Here is a 22837-nt window from a genome sequence, read left to right as displayed (position 1 = left end):
ATAACAAATAGAATATGTTACCAGGACTAACAAAGGGAGAGGTGAGTGTTTTACTATACATGTGTGCATGAGAACCTAAACAAGAGATTTTTAAAATGCCATTATACCTTGTCTGTAAGGCAGCAGAATGAAAACGTTATCACCTTTTTTTAAATGCTCATTTCAGATAAACTTCTACAAGAATAGACATAGAGAGATAGAGACAGCTTCTACCATAAGACATGCATTTTTTTTTTTCTTTTAGAGGCTTTTTTCCTCTAAAAAGCCTTGCTGACAAATTAATATTATGAGCACATTAAAGAATTTTGCTGTTAAAACTCCCTTTTGTATCTCCCTTTCTGAGACACAATGTCATTTTTGAAAGAGACACAGATAACCCATTTTTGTAGCTATAAATTATGCCTTGGAGTAATCTGGAATGTTTGATAAAATGAAGATTCCTGCCCCATACTAGATCTACAGATCAGATTTTGCAGGATGAAATCTACATATCTACAGTTTTAACCAGTTCCTAGATTGATGAGTTGGAAAACCGTTGGTTTAGAGAATGGCGCAAAGTGCTTTCTACCTAAGGATAATTCTAGTAAGAGGGAGTTTTCTTTGTAAATTCCTTTGGTTTAGCTAGTTGATGAGATTGAAAGCTGTCTGTCATCCTAGATTCTGGAAGGTACAGAGTCTTCTGGACCAGATATAATTTAGTGTGTCTAAAGGGACCTTGTGACACATTCATGGTAGTTGGGGTCACATTTGGTCTGTAGGACCAAATCCTCTTTGGTGTTGAAGACAAATCTCATCTATTGACATTATGCATAGTGCTATGTTTCTCTTTTGGCCAATAACCACATTTAATACTGGAAGAGAATTCCTAGAGAATCATTTGTCCATACTCCAAAAGTATGGGTACCCTTATTCTGTCTGTATTCTGATTGAATGGGACTCAAAAAGTGAGGCTGGGTATGGTGGCTTACACCTGTAATCCTAGCATTTTGGGAGGCTAAGGCAGGTGGATCATTTGAGATCCGGAGTTCGAGACCAGCCTGGCCAACATGGTGAAATATGGTCTCCACCAAAACAAACAAAAATTAGCCTGGTGTGGTGACATGTGCCTGCAGTCCCAACTATTCAGGAGACTGAGGGCAGGATAATTGCTTGAACTCAGGAAGCGGAGGTTGCAGTGAGCTGAGATTGTGCCGCTACACTTCAGCCTGGGTGACAGAGCGAGACTCCAACTCAAAAAAAAAAAAAAAGAAAAGTAATACCAGTGATCTAGCTCAGACAGCTCTCTATTTCTTCCTTCCCCTGGGGCACTGGGAAATACCAAGGTGGTACTATTCTTTAATTATTACTCTTATGTTCTGAGAGTTAAAATGCTTATGTATCTAGAAGAGACCCCCTTTTAATGAATTTAATTAAAAGAAATTCAGGAAGCATGGTAGGCCAGCTCAGGGAAGAAATTTTTTATTGGGGACTTTTCATTCTTCTATTTTAGGGCTATAACATAACACTAAGCAAGTCATTTGTTCCATTTATATGTGAGGAATCAGCCCAACTTTGAATATTCAAATGTTTGAAAAACTAAGCCAGACTTATTTAAAAAATAATTTCACAGAAATATTCTATGAATATTTGGCTACAGAATTTATAATAATTTTATATATATATATATATATATATATATATATATATATATATATATATATATATATATATATATATATATATATATAGTAAGCCTAACCTCTGGCATCTGGAACCATGAACTTGAATCTGTGCTCTGCTACTTACTGATTACGTAACTTTGAGCAAGTTAGGTAACCTCTTTGAGTCTTAATTGTTCTCATCTGTAAAATGGGAACCATAGTATTTCACAGGGTAGTTTAGAGCATTAAACAGATAATACACGGCAAATTCTTAAAACTGAGTAAAGATTCAATCAAGGTTTGCCGTTATAGCAATTTTCGTAAGTAACGGAATGGTTAGCAGTCCTGGGAAGCCCCTTAAAGGAAACATCCTGACTGGTGTCATTTGCTGGCATGATAGTACTGGCATGATTTTGAGGTTGTATCATTCTTCAACTGAGACATTTTTTGCTTAGTTTTAATCTAAACAAATCTCAGTAGGTAGAGGTAAATTCTCAATTCCACACATCGTATTTTATATCAATGGTTGCCCTCGATTTAGATACAGTCCTCCTGCCAAAGCACCTGGTATTAGACATATGGGTGTAGAAAAGAAGAAAATTAGAAGAATTTGTGAAAAACAGACTCCTATTTTCAAAGTGTGAAGGTGACTCCGAGGCACATTTCCAGAAATGACTGGACTGCCTAATTATGTACCATTCCAAATCTCCCCCTTAATTTTGATTCAGTCATTCATTCAGTAAATATTTATTGTGTATCTATTATGTGCCACCCACTTATTTTTGGCTTTTGGGAAACATCAGTGAATAAGATAGGTTACAACTTGCCCTCAGTCTATGCACTCATAAATATGGAAACACAAAATATAATTTAATAGAATCATAAGTGTCATAAGTGTTATAAACAAAACATGGTGATGGGAAAGAGAGTGATGAGGAGGGAAGGTTAGAGGAACTACTTTGGACCCTCAGTGAAAGTCCCTCTGAGGAGTGGACTTAGCCTGGGTGCCTGGGTATTCCAGGCAGAGAATAGCAAGTGCAAAGACCCTGCAATGGGGAGGTCCAGGGACAGACATGGCAAGTGTGGGACTGACGAGTAGTTCACATGGGAGGCAGAAGTGGATGAAATTGGAAAGAAATGCAGCAGCCCCATCATGAAGGTCTTTCAGGTCATGGTAAGGACTTTGACTTTATTAAAATTTCAATGGGAAGATCTAGATCTTGCAGAATTTTAATAAACTGATGCTATTAGATTTGTGCGTTAAATGATCAGTCTGGCTGCAGTGTGGAGAATGAATTATAGGGAAGCAAGAGTGGACACAAGGACATTGGTGAGGTTGTTGCAGTGGTCCAGTCAAGACAGGGAGGACTTGGATGAGGGTGGAAAGGATGAGAAGAATTTTGGAATTAGGGTCATGAGGAATCAGTGATTTATGTGGTGGACAATGACAAGAGAAGAAACACGGATGACTCCAACATTTTTGAGCTGAGCAACTGTGTGGATGGTGGTTGGTATTATTAGTTAAGATGGGAAAGTTTTGGGGAAGAGAACCTTTGGGGAGAAAAAACTTAAATTCTGTTTTGAACACGTTGAGATATTAGTCATCCAAGTGGAGGTGTCTTGTAGGTAGTTGGATAAGGGTCTTGTGCTCAGGGCAGGGCCAGAGTTGGAAGTATACAGAAGGAAGTTATCAGGACACAGGTGGTATTTAAAACTGACAGATTGGATGAGATCACCAATGAAAGTGTAATAAATGAAAGGTCTGAGAGCTCTAACGCCCTCCAACACACAGAGGCCTGGCTGAAAAACAGGATCCAGTAAAGAAAGTGGAGGAGGAGGGGCCAAGGACAAAGGAGAAAAGCCTAGAGAAGCCTGGAGAAGAAAATGTTTCAGGAAAGAGATGTCAAATGCTACTGAGAGGCCAAGTTAGAGGAGAACTGAGAACTGCGGGGGCTGAGTATGGATGGGCGGGATGGAGGTCAGTGGGACCCTGAGAACCAGTCCTTCTAGTGGAGTGTTGGGGAACTAAGGCTTGACTGGAGTGAATTTGAGATAGAAGTAGTGTAGAGAGCAAGAATAGGGAACCCTTTGGAATTTGCTTTGCTTCAAAGGAGAGCAGAGACATTGGAAATAGGCAGAAGGGGACTTATCGTCCTGGGAGACATTTCTTTTTCATATATATATACAAGTGTATATATATATATATATACTTTTTTTTCCCCCTGAGATGGAGTCTTGCTCTGTTGCCCAGGCTACAGTGCAGTGGTGCGATCTCGGCTCACTGCAATGCAACCTCTGCTTCCTGAGTTGAAGCAATTCTCCTCCTTCAGCCTCTCAAGTAGATAGGATTACAGGCGCCCATCATCTCACCCAGCTAATTTTTGTAGTTTTTAGTAGAGACGGGGTTTCACCATGTTTGCCAGGCTGGTCTTGAACTCCTGACCCCGTGATCCACCCGCCTCGGCCTCCCAAAGTGTTGGGATTACAGGCATGAGCCACCATGCCTGGCCTTCTTATATTTTTTATAGGTGTGATTACAAAGCAAAGAAAGACTGGTGACAGAGAAATTGATGAAAAGAGATGAAAATTCTTCTGTGAGAATTTAGAAAATCATCAAACATCCTACATTACTATGAATATGTTTAATTGGCTTGCTTTCTACTAATACTCAAAACTAGTTATACAGAAGGAATGGTGACCTGGGGATTGAAGAAGGCTGCAGAAAGTTTAGAGCAACATGAAGAAAACATATTTTGAGTTTCAACTATTGGCTTGCAAACAAACTTTTGGAATACAACCAATTTTCAAAATTGGGAGTGCCTGGATTATATTAGAACAAAGGAAAAACTGGCTAATGGGGACTGGTGAGCTGAATAATTTATGTGTTTCAGATTTTGTTTCTTGTTAATCTACCTAAGTAATTAGTTTTATGTAATGAGAATGAAGTCCAAGGCTAAATATAATTGTGGTTTATATAAGTTCACACAGGCAATTGTACACACTATTTTAGAGGCTAGGAGAACATAGGACAGGGAACTTGCAATTTCTGTTGAAATTTTATTTTAATTTTTTTGAGACAGAGTCTAGCTCTGTCATCCAGGCTAGCTTGCAGTGGTGTGATCTCGGCTCATTGCAACCTCTGCCTCCTGGGGTCAAGTGATTCTCATGCGTCAGCCTTCCAAGTAGCTGGGATTACAGGCATGCACCACCATACACGGCTAATTTTTGTATTTTGACTATAGACAGGGTTTTACAGCATTGCCCAGGCTGGTCTTGAACTCTTGACCTTTGGTGATCCACCTGTCTTGGCCTCCCAAAGTGCTGGTATTACAGGCATGAGCCACCACCAGCCCTTCTGTTGAAATTTTAAATGCAGATATTCCATTTGCATATTCCGTTTTATAAGGAAATCTGCTTCTAGGAAACTTCTAAGTGGCTTTGGTGTCAAGTAAGATTTAGGAATACTGGGTTGGTGAACTGTGGACTGTTTTCTCATCAGTGCCTAACACAGAAACTTCCTGGGACTTCACTTAATGCTTAATAAATAAATAAACAAATAAATACATTTTCATGTGAATAGAAATGAAAAATTATTCCAAGTTATTCTGAAATTACTCAGGTTTAAATGACTTTTGGCCATTTCCTCAAGTTGAACCTATCCTGAAAATACAAATACGCCAACAATAAGGATATTCAAAGGAATGTCCTGAGACTTGGGAAACAAAACCCAAAGAGAAGTGCCCAGTGTGTTCTGCCAAATGGCAGCGTCCTTGGAACAGGTGTAATCTCCCAATTCGTTATTGTGAAGAGGCTGATACTTGCATGGATATGCATTTCTTGGTGGGCTTGTTAAAAATACTATAATGTTACTTTTTTGAGTCAAGTATTGTATGGATTTCTCTAGTTCTAAATGCTTAGCAATTACATTTATAATAGATTAGCAATATTTCTGATATTTTAGGCTCTCAGCTCAGAATTAATACTGAAAATTAATTTTTCTAATTTAGCAGTTGCATTAGATGTTCCTATAAAACAAATAAATTCATAACTATGTGACCAGAACTTCAAAATAGGAGCTCCAAACTAATGCTTTGGGAAGAAGTAGCCTTATGGGATACTGCGTTCAATTCCAAACGTGACATTTTTGAAGGGAAACACTCATTTGTATGTTTTGCTTCTGGATTATTTGCTTAGCAAAGAATTCAGCCTCACTAATTTACAGTCATACTTTAGAAAACCATCTCCACATTGAGAGTTTCATAATGTGTCACAAATGTCCTAAGGAATGAATGACAAGAAGGCACATTTTGCCCCTACATTCCCATGTTCCAGTAAACTGAAGCAGAGAGCAATTCATCTGGGAATTTAATTCAGATTTCATGCCTTATATCAGTATCAGTATTTTGCCAGTTATGCTGTACTTCTTATAGAGACTAAATAACAAAAAGTTAGCTCAATTTAATCATTTCACAATGTTAGCATATATCAGAACATCCCACTGTACCCCATATATATACATGTACAATTATTGTCTGTCAATTAAAAATAAAATTCATCCCAATTACCTTGATTTGATCATTAAATATTATATGCATATATCACATGTACCCCTAAAATATGTATAACTATTATATATCAATACAAAATTTAAAAATATATGTATATTTAAAAAAATTCCAGCTTAACAAAAATTCAAGCATACCTTTTCCACATATGTGATTTAAATGATAATTCACTATAAACTAGACATCTTTCTGGTAAATAAGTACTTGACCCCCTTACAAGGTTTATATATTTGTACAACTTATTAATTAATTAATTAATTTTGAGACAGAGTCTCACTTTGTTGCCCAGGCTGGAGTGCAATGGAGTGATCTCAGCTCACTGCAGCCACCATTTCCTGGGTTCAATCAATTCTCCTGCCTCAGCCTCCCGAGTAGCTGGGATTACAGGTGCCTGCCACCACACCCAGCTAATTTTTGTATTTTTAGTAGAGATGGGGTTTTCTTATGTTGGTCAGGCTGGTCTCGAACTCCTAACCTCAAGTTATCCACCTGCCTTGGCCTCCCAAAGTGTTGGAATTACAGGTGTGAGCCACCAGGTCCGGACTATTTACGACTTACATGAACATGCCCTCTGGGGTCATTCGTCCAGCTTGAATTAAATAGGCTCCAAATCGAAACCCTGCTGCATAGGCAAAATATATAAAGGCATGGCTGAATGCATAACAGCTTCCAATAATCTGTGCTTTCTTCGAGGTATGTCTGGAATGTACAAAATTTACCAAATAATAAGGCATGAATTACAGCAAGGTCAATTTAATAAATGTAGAATAATAAATAGAGAGGACTTTGAAATGTTATAATTTAGCAGAAAGGCATTTTTTGAATGATTAAAGAGAAAGTGATTTTTTTTTATCTGAGAAATCTTTGAGAAAAGACAGATAATATTATAATTCTTTTCTCTATAGTCATATACTCTCTAGTTCCGTGTAACAAATTTAACTTTACATACTGTTAAATGAATGGGCAAAGCCTGTGAAAGGATGGCTAGTGTAAGAGTTAGAGATTTGGTTTAGCAGTATTTAGAAGGATTTTCTAATTGTCTATTATAATCTTTCCTTCACAGAATAGAGGAAATTAAAGCGTGGTGCCAACTACAAGTATGAGTCCAAAACAGTACAAAGCTGTCTTTCTGATAAAGTAATATAAAAAGCATCACTAAGTCAATGTGATAAGGAGGACTAGTTTAAAATTAAAAGAGTAAGTGCATTTATTATGTATATATTTGTATTTAAAATGTAAACTATTTTAGGGATTTAGGGTAAAGGGCTGAGCTCTTTTCTCTTGCTCTGTCACCCAGGCTGGAGGTGGAGTGTAATGGTGTGATCTCAGCTCACTGCAACCTCTGCCTCCCAGGTTCAGGTGATTCTCCTGCCTCAGCCTCCGAGTAGCTGGGACTACAAGTGTGCACCACCACACCCGGCTAATTTTTGCATTTTTAGTAGAGATGGGCTTTCACCATGTTGCCCAGGATGGTTTCTAACTGTTGACCTCAAGTGATCTGCCCACCTCAGCCTCCCAAAGTGCTGGGATTACAGGCGTGAGACACAGCGCCCAGCCCGCAATTTTATTTTCTTTCTTGCATATGTTATTTCATTAATATTCTTTCAGGAAGATGAGACAAATGTGCATACTAAGTAACAGATAGTTAATGGTAATGTGAGAGGACCTAAAATACTTATTCTAATTGCACTTGCCCTCAATTCCTCTTCTAGTTTCTCTTGGTGAAGTCATATGAGAAATTATGACATGGCCGTTATTAGGAAAGACTCAAGAGCAAATGAATTAGCAGGCAAACCACTGGAGTCATTCAAGAGTACTGCCTTTACAGAACAAAATTAAGTTTTTGAAGTCAGCATGAATCTACAATCACCTGTGTTGAGTCTCAAGCATCTCTTCATACATTTGCTCGAAGGCTTTTTCCCTTGTTAATGACACTATAGTACGTATATTCTCCACAGCTTCAGTTGCTATCTTATAAAATAGGACAATACAATATAGAAATAAAATTAGTAATGGTGAATCTTTTCCCATTTGTGAATTCCAGTCACTCACACTGGAGACATATTAATTACATCAAGTCAGTAAGTTTTCCTGACAAGTATTGTTAGCTTCCTTTCCTCCCAGAAAGTAAGATAGAAAAATGACACTTTAGGATAATAAGCTTAAGGAAAATGTCTTATTGAGATTTAGTCTACTGATCTAAGTTTAGCCCCATTCAAGTTTTTACTGAATTTCAATTTAAACTTGTTCCATAGACAGAAGAATAAAACATTAGTGAGTATTATGTTCACATGCAAAGGAGCTTCCTACAAATTATGAAACAATTCAAGTAAAGAGAGCAGAGGCCGGGCACAATGGCTCATGACTGTAATCCCAGTACTTTGGGAGGCCAAGGTAGGCAGATTACTTGAGGCCAGGAGTTTGAGACCCAGCCTGGACAACATGGTGAAACCCTGTCTCTACTAAAAATACAAAAATTAACCAGGCATGATGGCATGTGCCTGTAATCTCAGCTACTCAGGAGGCTGAGGCACGAGAATCACTTGAACCTGGGAGGCGGAAGTTGCAGTGAGCTGAGATCATGCCACTGCACTCCAGCCTGGGCAACAGAGTAAGACTTCTGTGTCTCAAAAAGATAGCAGAGATAATCACATAATTATCTTATTCTAGCAAAGAATTAAAAACAGCAACCTAAAAGGACTCAGGAACATTACAGGAAAGTAACATGGCATGTGGTTATAAAATTCTTTATGAGATAAAGTCATTTCTCATATTGGTGTCTGTGAATGTGAAAAGGCATTTAATTCAAATGTGATGAATACTTCTCCATATTTATGTAGTTTATAAAGAGAATGCATAATTACATGGGATTCAAAATGGAAGAGAGTTTTGGTTTAGAATAGCTTTTCGGACATGAGAACATGTGTTGGCTTCAAAGAGAAACTTCCTGTTTTCACATTCTGTTTCCAGATTGGCAGAGTGGACTGTGGGACAGAAAAGACCAGGTAGACACTTGGCCTTCTCTGAGGATGAACTTGGGTTGCAGGAGGGAACTAGATTTCTGGACTGTGGTGAGGACACAAGGATTCTGCTCCCAAGTTTGATGTTGGTTTTTAAAAAATTCTCATTATTTTAAAAATGGACTCAAAGAAACCTCCATTTGCAACGTTCTGCAGTATGTGAAGAAAATGGATAAGAATGCTGAAAACTTGTTTGAGGAAAAACAAAAGGAATGAGCATAAAACAAATTTGTGACAATTTTTCACAATGGAGACAGGATGAATATTATTACAGACCCTTAGAAAATAGTCATTAAAAAACCGAAAAACTAATTAAGCTATTCAAAGTCGTCTTCTTCTTTTTTTTTAAATCTTTTGAGATGAAGTCTCGCTCTGTTGCCCAGGCTGGAGTGCAGCGGTCCGATCTGGGCTCCCTGCAACCTCTGCCTCCCGGTTCAAGAGATTCTCCTGCCTCAGCCTCCTGAGTAGCTGGGATTGCAGGCGTGTGCCACTATGCCCAGCTAATATTTTTATTTTTAGTAGAGACGAGGTTTCACCATGTTGGTCAGGCTGGTCTTGAACTTCTGACCTTGTGATCCACCTGCCTCGGCCTCCCAAAGTGTTGGGATTACAGGCGTAAGCCACCGCACCCAGCCCATTCAAAGTCTTAAAAACTAAACATTTGATAATTTGTCCAAATCTACACATGCAACTGAAGAAGGATCGATACATTTTATTAGTCTATGTTCTAAATTGATGTTTGGTAAATTGACTTATTAAAAGCCACAGGAAAATGCCTCCAATTACCTATTTGATTAGAGTTGTTTGTTGTATAGTTTGAGGTTGCTCTAATGATACATAAAGGAAAAGTCAAAGGGTACATATACAATGAAAGCTCATGACATAAAAAATAAGATGAGGAAAACAATTAATTAGGCCTCATTAATTTAGAAATTGTATACATTATTGCAATGTTTAAATTAGACAAGGAGGTCTAAACAACTGTTTACTGTCTCTGAGGCAAATATTTGCTAGGTAGTTCAGACTATACAGCACAAGCAAACAATCCAAGGGTTCTTATCTTGTGCAAGAAAGGTGGAAAGGTCTAAGGCTCAGGCAAATGAGATTACAGTGAGTCATGTCTTTGGCATTCCTATTCATGAATATGTATGATATTTATGCTATGCCAATTGTGACACATTCACTGTGATACAGACTGTAAAGGATATTAACATCATTTTGCTATTCAGAGGATGTACACCAGTGTAGCCAAGAGCTCTGAAACAGTATCAGGAGAGGAACACCTTTTTCTTTCTTTCTTTTTTTTTTTTTTGAGACAGAGCCGTGCTCTGTCGCCCAGGTTGGAGTGCAGTGGTGCAATCTCGGCTCACTGCAACCTCCTCCTTCTGGGTTCAAGTGATTCTCCTGCCTCAGCCTCCCAAGTAGCTGGGATTATAGGCACGTGCCACCATGCCAGGCTAACAGTAGAGACGGGGTTTCATTATGTTGGCCAGGCTGGTTTCAAACTCCTGACCTCAAGAGATCCGCCCGTCTTGGCTCCCAAAGTTCTGGGATTATGGGTGTGAGGAACATCTTAAAGACCTGGATGTAGAGTTAACAGAAGACTCCTTGTTTACAACGATTCAGCTGCTAAAGGGCTGTCATGAAAAACAGATTTTGGACCTCTACCAAGATGAAAGCCAAGAAGAGTAAGATAGAAGTCCAGCCGGGCGCGGTGGCTCAAGCCTGTAATCCCAGCACTTTGGGAGGCCGAGACGGGCGGATCACGAGGTCAGGAGATCGAGACCATCCTGGCTAACACGGTGAAACCCCGTCTCTATTAAGAAATACAAAAAAAACTAGCCGGGCGAGGTGGCGGGCGCCTGTAGTCCCAGCTACTCGGGAGGCTGAGGCCGGAGAATGGTGTGAACCCGGGAGGCGGAGCTTGCAGTGAGCTGAGATCCGGCCACTGCACTCCAGCCTGGGTGACAGAGCGAGACTCCATCTCAAAAAAAAAAAAAAAAAAAAAAAAAAAAAAAAGATAGAAGTCCAACAACAAATAAATAAATAAGACAAGAAATAAAGAAAGAAAAGGAAAAGAACTGCCTACCACCCAAGACTATCGAAGCACAGGCAGCCTGGGAAAGGAATGTACTGCCTGCCACTGGAGGAATAGGTGGTAGGAGATGGCGATGGACATTTGACAGGGATGTTGTGCAAGGGACTCCTACTTCAGGTTAATGGTTGGGTCAGATGATGTCTCTTTCAATTCTTAGGTGTTATGATACCACAATAATGTTTCCCTCAGTCTCCAATATAACATTCATATGAATATGGTTTATCCTAAGAAGCTTAAATACCTGTATGTCTTGGTATTTTCCAAATGATTAAATAAATTGTTCATTTATTGGTCCTGTCTCTAAAGCCTTGTTTTATATGTTATCAATATTGGTGCATTGCCTTGCATTCAGTAACTGCTGAATTGCCTGTTTGTTTTGAAAAATAAAATATTCAGAAAAATTGCTCAAGAAAATTTGATTATTCAATGACCAGAAAATGGGGAATGATGATGTTGGAAAACTTCCCCAGTAATAATGGCTGACATTAGTAAGTGCTTACTGTCTTCCAGACACTATTCTAAGTATTTTGCATATAATAATATTGTGTTTTATGCAATATTCACAAAAACTTGTAAGTGAATACTCTTATTATTCCCACTTTGCAGATGAGAAACCTGAAGTCTACAAAGGGTTGACATAACTTGCTTATATCACATATTCGTTAGGATAGAATCTGGATTCTAACTCAGCTAATTAGACTCCAGAGCCTGTGCTCTAAATCATGTACCCTATTGCTATAACATATCTACCTTCTACCCTAAATTGGTCTGTATGCATTTCTCTGTGAATACATATCACTTTACAGATCCCTAAGAGATGAAGTTAATAGATCATAAGGATGGTTAACATATCATATAGTTAACATATCATAAAGTTCTGACTGTTTTTCTCTTTAAATGTTACGATGGTGATAACAGTCTTCATTTTACCTTTCCAGCATGCTTAAGTTCTTGCTTATCTTTGTTGGCAAATCCAGTCATTGCTGCGGTTTCAATCATTCCTGTCACGGCAAGTATTGGAGCAATACTCAGAATCAGGAGTGTCATCTCCCATCCATATAGAAAAGAAATGATAACTGAAAGTCCCATGTTAGTTGCATTTTGTGTCAAGACGCCAATCCTGGAACCTGTTGCCTATAATCAGATATATTTTGGGGGAAAAAACTCAATTAACTTTACATTTACAAGGATTCCTATTATAGTTCCTGGCAAAACAAGGTAGACTTTTTAAAAAAAGAATTTATACTTAAATTTATACCTTGAATTTATACTTTGAGATTAAATAAGATATATATTTTTATTTATTTACTTATGGAGTCCCACTCTGTCACCCAGGCTGGAGTGCAGGGGTGCAATCGCGGCTTACTGCAACCTCTGACTCCCGGGTTCAAGCGATTCTCTTGCCTCAGCCTCAGGAGCAGCTGGGACCCACCACCAAGCCCGGCTAATATTTTTGTATTTTTAGTAGAGATGGGGTTTCGCCATGTTGGCCAGGCTGGTCTTAAACTCCGGACCTCAGGTGATCCGCCTGCCTCAAAATGCCCTAAACTAAGGAAATATACTTTATTTTCATGTCTTGATGTCCAATATTGAGATGTCCAAATGAACTGGATTTTAGTTTAGGGGAACACCATAGAAGACTGTATAGAAGCATGATAGAAACAGACAATCTGAAATCAAATACCACCTCCTTAAAGAGAGACTTGTATGTTGCTCTGAGACCTTTCCTTAAATAGTTTAGCAGGATTTTATAGCCCAGTGCAAGTTGAGTGTGTTGAAAGCTGAAGTTACAGGATTTCCTTTGTCTTCTCAGTGATAGATACATACCCACACTCTTCTTGTTTCCTTACACCCAAACACCCAGCAATAATAAAACAACTTACTTGTGCATACACATAGATACCTATACCCTGACACCTCTTCAACACTAACTTACAGATAAGTTCTTGGTAATAAAGCTGATGTTTGAAAAATGACAGAATCATAGTTACTATTACAAAAAACTAAAGAAAGAGTCTATCTTTAGTTAAGCATTTTTTACTATTTCCTATTTATAAAGTTGTAATCACATTTGCTAGGAATTTTCTAGAAAATCAATATTTTAATAAATAATAGCATTAAAGTACCAGTTTTACATACATGCATAACCAACATGTACTTAAAATTTAAGTATTTGAAAAAGATAGCTTGAGTTATGCATATAAATTCTTTTAGAAGGTTTTACATATTCTATTTCATGGAGAGTAAAAAGGGAAAGAATGCCATACTTTAGCTTAGGTATTCATCGCAATAGAATCTAACTCACCTTAAAAAACGTTCTAAAGTGAATTATTAACTTCTATTTGAATGGAAAAAATTTGCACTATGAACTGTAAAAATGAGATTTTTGTATATTTTTTGTACATTTACCTTTCACACAAATTATCTCTTTCTATTGGTGAAGATAGTATAATCATGCAAGGAATAGCTCATGCCGTCTGACTCAGTGCTTTTGGGAGCATGAAGCTTTGTGTTGGAGAGGCAAGAGTTGCTATGGAAAGGAAACCAACATGGACAGGAAACAGTAGGGCAGAAGGGAAGACACACTAAAAGCAGGCCAAAATAGGATAAAGGCCCAACTTTAGGCACTAAGTAAGCACTTTACCTTTACCATCTTATTTAATCTCATAACAATGCAAAGAGATGGATACTATCACTAGTACTGTACAATAGATGAGGAAACAAAAGTAGTAAGACAAAATAACTGCTATATGCTTGTAACCGGAGGATAAAAAACTCTTTGTTCCCTGAATCACTTGGGATTAAGTGGCTGGCCTGATACGCTATCATTTCTGCATACTTAGAGATGGTGTTTCATAAACAAGAACATTCTCTCTCTTATCCAAAATACCATGATCAAAATCAGGAAATTACATAACTATCATTTAATGCTTAGACTTCCTTCAAGTTTTATCAATTGTCTCAATAATGCATTTTATAGTGAAAGGATATCTACATTGGAATCACACATTTCATGTAGGTGTCACACCTCTTTAGTCTCCTTTAGTATGGAATAGTTCTTCATTCTTAACTTGATGTTCATGACATTGACTTTTTTGAAGATTGCAAGCCAGGTATCTGGCAGAATATTTCTCAGTTTTAGCTTATCTGATATTTCCTCACAATTAGATTCAAATTATGCGTCTTTGGTAAGAATCTTAGAGAAGTAATGCTGTGTTCTTCTCATTGCATCCTATCAAGTGGCATGCAATTTTGATTGGTCCTATTCCAGGCACTGTGCACTTGTATAATTAATTAAGATGGTTTCTTCCAGGCTTCTCCACTATGAAGTTGTTCTTTCTCCCTTTGTAATTAATAAATGTTTTGAGGCACTTTGAAGCTATGTCAAAATCCAATTTCTCATCAAACTTTCGATTTATTGATTGCAGTATGAACTAATGACTTTTAAATTTCTTCAGTGGTTTGTAACCTGTTACTATAATCATTTATTTTGACTCAGATTATCCCGCGTGTGGCCAGTGGAAGTCCCATCAAGTTGGCTTTGTCCTTTGACATATCCCTATCAGTTTTGGAATATGTCCTTACTTTCTGACACAAAATGATTTTCCAGTTTCATCTGGTACTGTCTCTGCCCTACTTCTGGAATTAGTCATTTCTCCAAAGATCCCTAGGTTCTTTTAGTGGAGAATTTTATTTAGCAGTCAAGATATGGTGCTAGTTGTACTCATTATTACTGGAATGTCAGTGGCCAAACTAGAGAATGTGTGTGTGTGTATTGATAGATACATGCACACATTTACATCTATATTTGTTTCTCTATATTTCTTGAAACTCATGAGTCATATCAATACCTCCAATTCCAAGTCAACATTGTAAGTTTACTTCCAGTTTTCTCCTTTTCCATATTTGTTATCCCTCTCTTCACAAGGGAGAGAACTGGCTCCCATTGTCTTTAATAGATTGATTTATGTGATTAATCTCTCTGTGGGTAACACATCTGCTGTCATGTCTCCTGCCTCTTCCCTGCATGGACACCCTCCTCACCCTGCTCTGGCTCTGCTTCCCTGCACTGGGCTGCCACCACACTGGGTGTCATAATATCAAGGCTGCAAACCCCAGCCCTACCCCTTCCGCTAAACTGATGGAAGGCCAGCACTCTTAGCCACTCTATCATAGTAGTGATGAGTTGAATGATTAAGGATATTCATTAAAGTGTGTACTTTGGATAAGGTTTCTCTGATCCCATTTTTGCACACTATAAATTGGTTTCACTCAGTAAAGATCTAAGAGGCAATATCAAGAGAGGAAAGGAGTTGGAAACATCATAGTATGAGGTAAAATAAATTTTTAAAATAATTTCAAATATGTAGAATTATCTTTATAATTTTTATAAGAACTACACATCTTATGGATCATCTTTCAGTGGGATGTATGATACTTAAGCAGTAAGCTGAAACATTAAGTTCTTTAGTGCTAGGATTAAAAAATGATGGCCCCTGTTTACCTGGAAAGACAGGTAGAATTGACCACACTTTGAATTATATTTTTTTGTTCTGATCATGAAAACAGGATCATTAGAAAAAGTTTAGATAAAGTTAAAATCTACAGGCTTCTAGACATAAATACTTATACACATTCAGATTCGGTTTATTATCTGCATGCAGTTTTATATTCTGATTTAATCCTTGTACATTATACTGCAATCATTAAATATTCTCCAAAAATATTTGGGTTGCCTTCAATTTTTCATTATTAAAAATGAAGATGTAATGAACATCTTTACAAAAAATCTTTGTTCTCCTTTAAAAATGGCCTGCTGTTAAATTTCTTACTGGAATTACACCTTAAAAGGTGTAATTCTCCCAACTTGAATGGACTTCCATTGGCTACATCTGGGATAATTTGAGTCAAAATAAATGATTGTAGTAACAGGTTATAAACCACTGAAGAAATTTCAAAAGGTGTATATACTCTTAAATTCTTGATGGGTATTGCCAAATTGCTTCCCTAAAAGATTACATCAATTTTCACCAAACTATCAAAAAATTGGCATTTTCAGTAAAAAATAACAGTAACAAATCCTCCCTCCCTCCAGGGCTCTGCCTAATTCCGAAAATCTTTGTGGTTTCAGTTTCAGGCCTGTATCTGGTGATGACTGAAACATTTTCCAATTTCTCACTAAAATATCTAAGAAAAGTTCAAAACCGTAAAAACACAGAACAGCAAACACTCAAAAAATTATGAAATACTGAAAACTAAGATGGACAGATAGCCTGGTTAAATGTTTAAGGGTATGATACACTAACTCTAAGAACTATGGGCTGGGAGGCCGAGGCTGGCGGATCACGGGGTCAGGAGATTGAGACCACCCTGACGAACACGGTGAAACCCCGTCTCTACTAAAAATACAAAAAAATTAGCCGGGCGTGGTGGCGGGCGCCTGTAGTCCCAGCTACTCCGAGGCTGACGCAGGAGACTAGCGTGAGCCCGGGGGGCGGAGCTTGCAGTGAGCGGAGATGGCGCCACTGCACTGGGTGACAGAGCGAGACTCCGTCTCAAAAAAAAAAAAAAAAAAAGAAAAAAAAGAACCATGGGCCTAAATGGGGATTCCATTTGGCACATAATGCTGACTTACACTTCATCCCCTGGAAGTTTAAGGATAAAAGAGATAAATGGTGATGTATGTTATAGACTAAATTGTGTCCCCCCGCCCCCGCCGCCATTTATATGTTTAGGTCTAACCTCCAGTTCCTCAGAATGTTACTGTATTTGGGCCCGGCGCGGTGGCTCAGGCCTGTAACCCCAGCACTTTGGAAGGCGGAGGCGGGTGGGTCACGAGGTCAGGAGATCAAGACCATCCTAGCTAACACGTGCTACTGCACTCCAGCCTGGGCAACAGAGCCAGACTCCATCTCAAAAAAAAAAAAAAAAAAAAAAAAAGAATGTTACTGTTTTTGGAGATAAGGTAATTATAAATAAATAAATTATAGATACGGGAGTAATTAAGTTAAAGTGAAGTATTTAAGGTGGGCTCTAATCTAACCTGATTGGTATTCTTATAAGAAGAGGAAATTTGAGCTAGGCATTGTGGCTCGCCCCTGTAATCTCAGCACTTTGGGAGGCCGAGGCGGGCAGATCATGAGGTCAGGAGTTTGAGACCAGCCTGATCAACATGGTGAAACCCCTTCTCTACTAAAAATACAAAAATTAGCTGTATTTGTAACAGGCTGTAGGCATGGTGGTGCGCGCCTGTAATCCCAGCTACTCAGGACACTGAGGCAAGAGAATCGCTTGAACCCAGAGGCGGAGGTTGCAGTGAGCCAAGATCACGCCACTGCACTCCAGCCTGGGAGACAGAGCGAAAGTCTGTCTCAAAAAAAAAAAAAAAAAAAAAAAAAGGAAATCTGGACGCAGCAGACATTGCACACAGAGAGGAGGTCATGTGAGGACGCAGACAGAAGACAGCCAACTACAAGCCAAGGCCTTTGGAGTGAAACCCAATCATGCCGACATCTTGCTCTTGGGCTTCTAGTTTCCAGAACTGTAAGGAAATGAATGTCTGTTGTTGCAGCCCCCTAGTCTGTGGTCCTTTGTTATGAAAGCCCTAGCTGACTAATACACTGTCCTTGCTCCTCTGCCTCCCACCCCCACCCTAAGTTTCAGAGTCATATGGACTAGACAATGGGTGAGATGCTGTGGACCTTAAGTTCTTGGCGTTGTTGGAGGCCTTCTATGTCTTTCCATAAATACTAAATGCTCCTGGTGCGGGGTCATCTCAAGCTCCAGATAGGAGGACCAGTCTGGAGTGTGGCGTTCAGTTAAGGGACGTGCTCGTAAGCCTGGGCCTTGTCGGTAGATGTGTGGCCATCTAAGCCTTGGGACTGGAGGAGATCGCTGGGGAATTGAATAGATGGCAAAAGGCAAAAGGAGATTCCCTGAGGCGCGCTGGGGTTCACCACTCTTTAGAATTCCCAGAGAAAAGCTGTATTTGTAATAGGCTGTAGGGTTTAGGCTTCACCCACTTTGCTTTTCCGAATGAGCCCCTAGATGGTCCAATTTCTCTTCTAGGGAAATGACAAGGCTCCCGTTTTCAAATTTTGTTGCTTTTCCTTACCGTAAAGCTGACCTTAAGAATAACTTTTCCTCTTTTCCAGGCCCATTCCTCTCCCTACTGTGGTCTTTTGAATTGAATACATGTCTCCACAATTCATCTTTAGTGTTTATTAATGCATATAAGTGTATCCATGAAAACCATATGGTAATGCTTTTGTGTTTATCCCTTAAAATGTCCATCCACTAAAGTACTGTGTTTAAAATCAGGGGTACAATAAAGAAATATTGGTCTTTGCCCTTGGTTACTGGAAAGTGCTCCTAAAAAAATACTAAATGCTCCTATAGCTACATAAAATTTATGTATATTGTGATGTGCAATCATTGGAGCTATTTTTTAAAACTATAATTATGTTTTGTTGAGAATAAGGTATTCATTGCTCTTTAAATATAAAATTTGTTTTATCTAAATATTACCAAGAATTATTGTTATCAATTACTTGATGGGGGTTATATTTTGTAGGCCTTGATACATGTATTAATTTCCACTTGGTAGTTTCTTTTAATATTTTGAAGGCAATGATTTTTAATTTTTTGGATTTCAATTCTTGGCACAGTACCTATATTGTCAAAAGGATAAATCATATCCACTGGGGCATTATTCTTTTCTGTTTGGATATTTCCTATTAGGTAACCATAATATAGTTCCTGATTCCTCATTACCGTCTGTTGTTTGTGTTCTATTAACTTTAAAGATTATAGCTCACCTGGGTGCGGTGGCTCATGCCTGTAATCTCAGCACTTTGGGAGGCCGAGGTGGGAGGATCACCTGAGGTCAGGAGTTTGATACCAGCCTGACCAACATGGTGAAACCCCGTCTCTACTAAAAATACAAAATTAGCCGGGCGTGGTGGTGGGCGCCTGTAGTCCCAGCTACTTGAGAGGCCGAGGCAGGAGAATCGCTTGAACCCGGGAGGTGGAGGTTGCAGTGAGACGAGATAGTGCCACTGCACTCAAGCCTGGGTGGCAGAGTGAGACTCTGTCTCAAAAAAAAAAAAAAAAAAAAAAAAAAGTTACAGCTCTAGGCTGGGGGCGGTGGCTCATACCTATAATCCCAGCACTTTGGGAGGCCCAGGTGGGAGGTTCACTTGAGCCCGGGAGTTCAAGACCAGCCTGGGCAACCAAGCAAGACTCTGTCTCTACATAAAAATGAAAAAATTAGCCAGGCACAGTGGTGTGCACTTGTAGTTCCAGCTACTTCGGAGGCTGAGGCATGCCTTCAGCCCAAGAGTTCGAGGTTGCAGTGAGCTAGGATCATGCCACTGCACTCTAGCTTGGGTGACAGAGTGAGACCCTGTTTCTCACACACACACACACACACACACACGCATACACACACGCACACACACTTAAACCATGCATTCCAGCTCTAGACATTAAAGTAAAAGGAAATAGAGTAAGGAGTAGAGGCCGTGCACAGCGGCTCACACCTGTAATCCTAGCACTTTGGGAGGCTGAGGCAGGTGGATCACCTGAGGTCAGGAGTTCAAAACCAGCCTGGCCAACATGGTGAAACTCCATCTATACGAAAAATAAAAAAAAAATTAACTGGGCGTGATGACAGGTGCCTGTAATCCAGCAATTTAAGAGGCTGAGGCAGGAGAATTGCCTGAATCCGGGAGGTAGAGGTTGCAGTGAGCTGAAATCATGCCACTGCACTCCAGCTTGGGCAACAGAACGAGACTCTGTCTCAAAATAAATAAATAAAAGGAGTAGACAATAAGAAAAGTAAAGACAAAAAGCTTGCTGAGCATTGTAGTTTTCATGCATAAACTCGAGTAGTGTATTAGGGAAAGAAGTAGAAATACTTTACAGAGCCACACTATACAAATATTTGTCACTTAAAGTTTGTCTAAGGACTATACACACCAACCTAATTTCTAAAAATATCCAAGAGTGAACTTGACAGATTTTTGATGAGACAGCGTTCTCTATTTGAGTTTTTTGTTTGGGACACAAGAACTTTCTACGAAGTGGCTTGTTCTTGCATATCTTTGCTTGCTTAATAAACTTGGGTTTTCCATTCTTGTGTTAATCTGCTTCTGGAAAATAGAATTATATCCTTTCTATAGTTCATTTTAGTTTAAATTACCACAAACTTATTGAAATGTTCAGTCAGTGCAACCGAGAACAAGCCACAAACCCTGCTTTTCGGTGGTAGTGGCACAATGAGAAAGATCTGAATATATTTCTTCTGTTCCAAGAAGAATAAACAGAAAATAAGAGACTCTTGGCCTTGAGAACTACTACAAGGACTGAAGGAAAATGGAATGTGGTCTTAAAGACCCAGAAAAATAGTGTACCTCTGGAAAGAATTTAAAACTGGAATCAGAAGAAATTTAATTAAACTTCTTAGATTCTTTAGCAAGAAGCACAAAAATATAGTTTTTTTGAAATTAAGAACAAAATGTCTTGTTTAAGTAATTCTTCAGATAACAATTATTTATGGAGTGTCTACTATGTCTTAGGTACTATGCTAGATGCGGGGAATATCACTTTGATAAGAAAATTATAAAAGGAAGGAAACTCAGTGTGGAATTATAGAAATAAGAATTCCATATGGTAGAATTTCTGCTTCTGGCCAAGACGGAGTAACAAGGATTTATCCTCTCATCTAAAACCAAACAAAAAATAGACATAATACATGAACCAGTGTTTTTCAAGACACTGAGCATAAGGCAACCAAGGGCAGAGGTGGCAAACAAGATGACCCCTGTGGTTGCTCTGGCTTACTCCCTTGGAAGAGTTTCCAGGTGGCAGTGCAAAGAGCCCAACAGACTCTGAGTTGAGGAGACAAAGCTGAGAATCTCAGGAATCTAAGTCAGCTAGAGTTTGCAGCAAAGAATACTAGAGAAGAGAGAGAGTCACAGAATGATAAATCTAGATATCTGCAGAGGGTCCTTCTTGAGTATTCAGCTGAACAGTGCATACATGTCAGGACTGGGATTAGTGCCTGGTAACAGCAGCCAGACTGGAAAACCTTCTGAGTCACAGGGCATTAGGTAGAGTATGTGGAAAGGTTTTGCCTTTGTAGTAGGCTCCAGTCCTGCTTGACAAACCTTAAAACCAAGACCCAAAAAGATCAAACTATTCTCAGGTAACTTAACTGTATCCCACAACAAAACCCAAGAATATTTATAGAAATATAAAAATATCCAGCACCAAAAATTTTAAATTCACAGTGTTTAGCATATAGTCAGAAATTGACAGGGGACTGGGCATGGTGGCTAACACCTGTAATCCCAGCACTTTGGGAGGCTAAGGTGGGAGGATCGCTTGAACTCAGGAGTTCAAGACCAGCCTGGACAACAAAGTGAGACCCTGTCTCTATAAAAATAAAAAAATTAGCTGAGTGTGGTGCCATGTACCTCTCATTCCAGCCGCATGGAAAGCTGAGGCAGGAGGATTGCTTGAGCCTGCTCCCAAGTCAAGGCTACAGTGAACTGTGTTCATGCCACTGCACTTGAGCCTGGGTAACAGAATGAGATCCGGTCTGGAAAAAAAAAAAAAAATTCCCAGGTATGCAAAGTAGCAAAATAAGACCTATGATAAGGATAAAAATGAATCCATGGACACAAACCCAGAATTGACAAAATGTTAGATATACCACATGATCTCACTTATATGTATAATTTAAAAAAGCCAAACTCATACAGACAGAGAGTAAAATCATGGTTTCTAGGAGGTGGGGATTCAGGGGGTTGAGAAGATGTTGTTAAAAGGATACACAATTTCAATTAGGAGGAATAAGTTTAAGAGATCTATTGTGTATCATGGTAACTATAATTAATAATAATATATTGTAAACTTGAAAATTACCAAGAATATAGATTTTAAGTGTTCTCACCACATAAAAAATAAGTATATGAAATAATACATATGTTAAATAGCTTAATTTATCCATTTCATAATGACTACATATATAAAACATCATTTTTATACCCTAAATATATAAAACTTTTACTTATCAATTTAAAAAGCTACTACCTATATATATTACATATTAGAGTAGTCAAGAGATAAGGAAGATATAAAAAAGATCCATATTAAAATTCTAAAAATAAAAAATATAATGTCTGAGATGAAAAATATATATGATAGGATCAATAGAAGATTAAATATTGAAGAAGAAAAGATCATTGGTTTTGAAGACATAGCAATAGAAACTATTCAAAATAAATGCAGAAAAAAAATGAACCAAGCATTGGTGAGCTGTGGTAAAACTTCAGGCAGCCTAATATATGTAGAATTAGAGTCCTTGAAGGAGAGGTGAGACTAGAAAGACAGAAAAAAATACTTGGATAAATAATGGTCAATATATTTTTTAAATTTGGTGAAAACTATATGCCCATAAATCTAAGAATTTAAGTGAACTTCAAGCATAAGAAATAAGTAGGAAGCTAT

General features: G+C 38.5%; 1 protein-coding gene across 1 annotated transcript in view; it reads right to left on the bottom strand.

Annotated features, from left to right (window-relative positions):
* The window catches only part of LOC105475664 (ATP binding cassette subfamily B member 5), a 126959-nt gene that overhangs the window by 18356 nt on the left and 85766 nt on the right, over positions 1–22837 (bottom strand). Inside the window, exons 20-22 of the mRNA XM_011731124.2 lie at positions 12254–12457; positions 8076–8176; positions 6764–6904 (exon numbers count right to left, since the gene is read on the bottom strand). Coding sequence (XP_011729426.2) covers positions 6764–6904; positions 8076–8176; positions 12254–12457 — 446 coding nt within the window. The remainder of the gene's footprint in view (positions 1–6763; positions 6905–8075; positions 8177–12253; positions 12458–22837) is intronic.

The sequence above is a fragment of the Macaca nemestrina genome, chromosome 4 (assembly GCF_043159975.1).
Source record: "Macaca nemestrina isolate mMacNem1 chromosome 4, mMacNem.hap1, whole genome shotgun sequence".
In the NCBI taxonomy this organism is placed as follows: Eukaryota; Metazoa; Chordata; class Mammalia; order Primates; family Cercopithecidae; genus Macaca; species Macaca nemestrina.
This window is presented reverse-complemented; position numbering and strand designations above follow the sequence as displayed.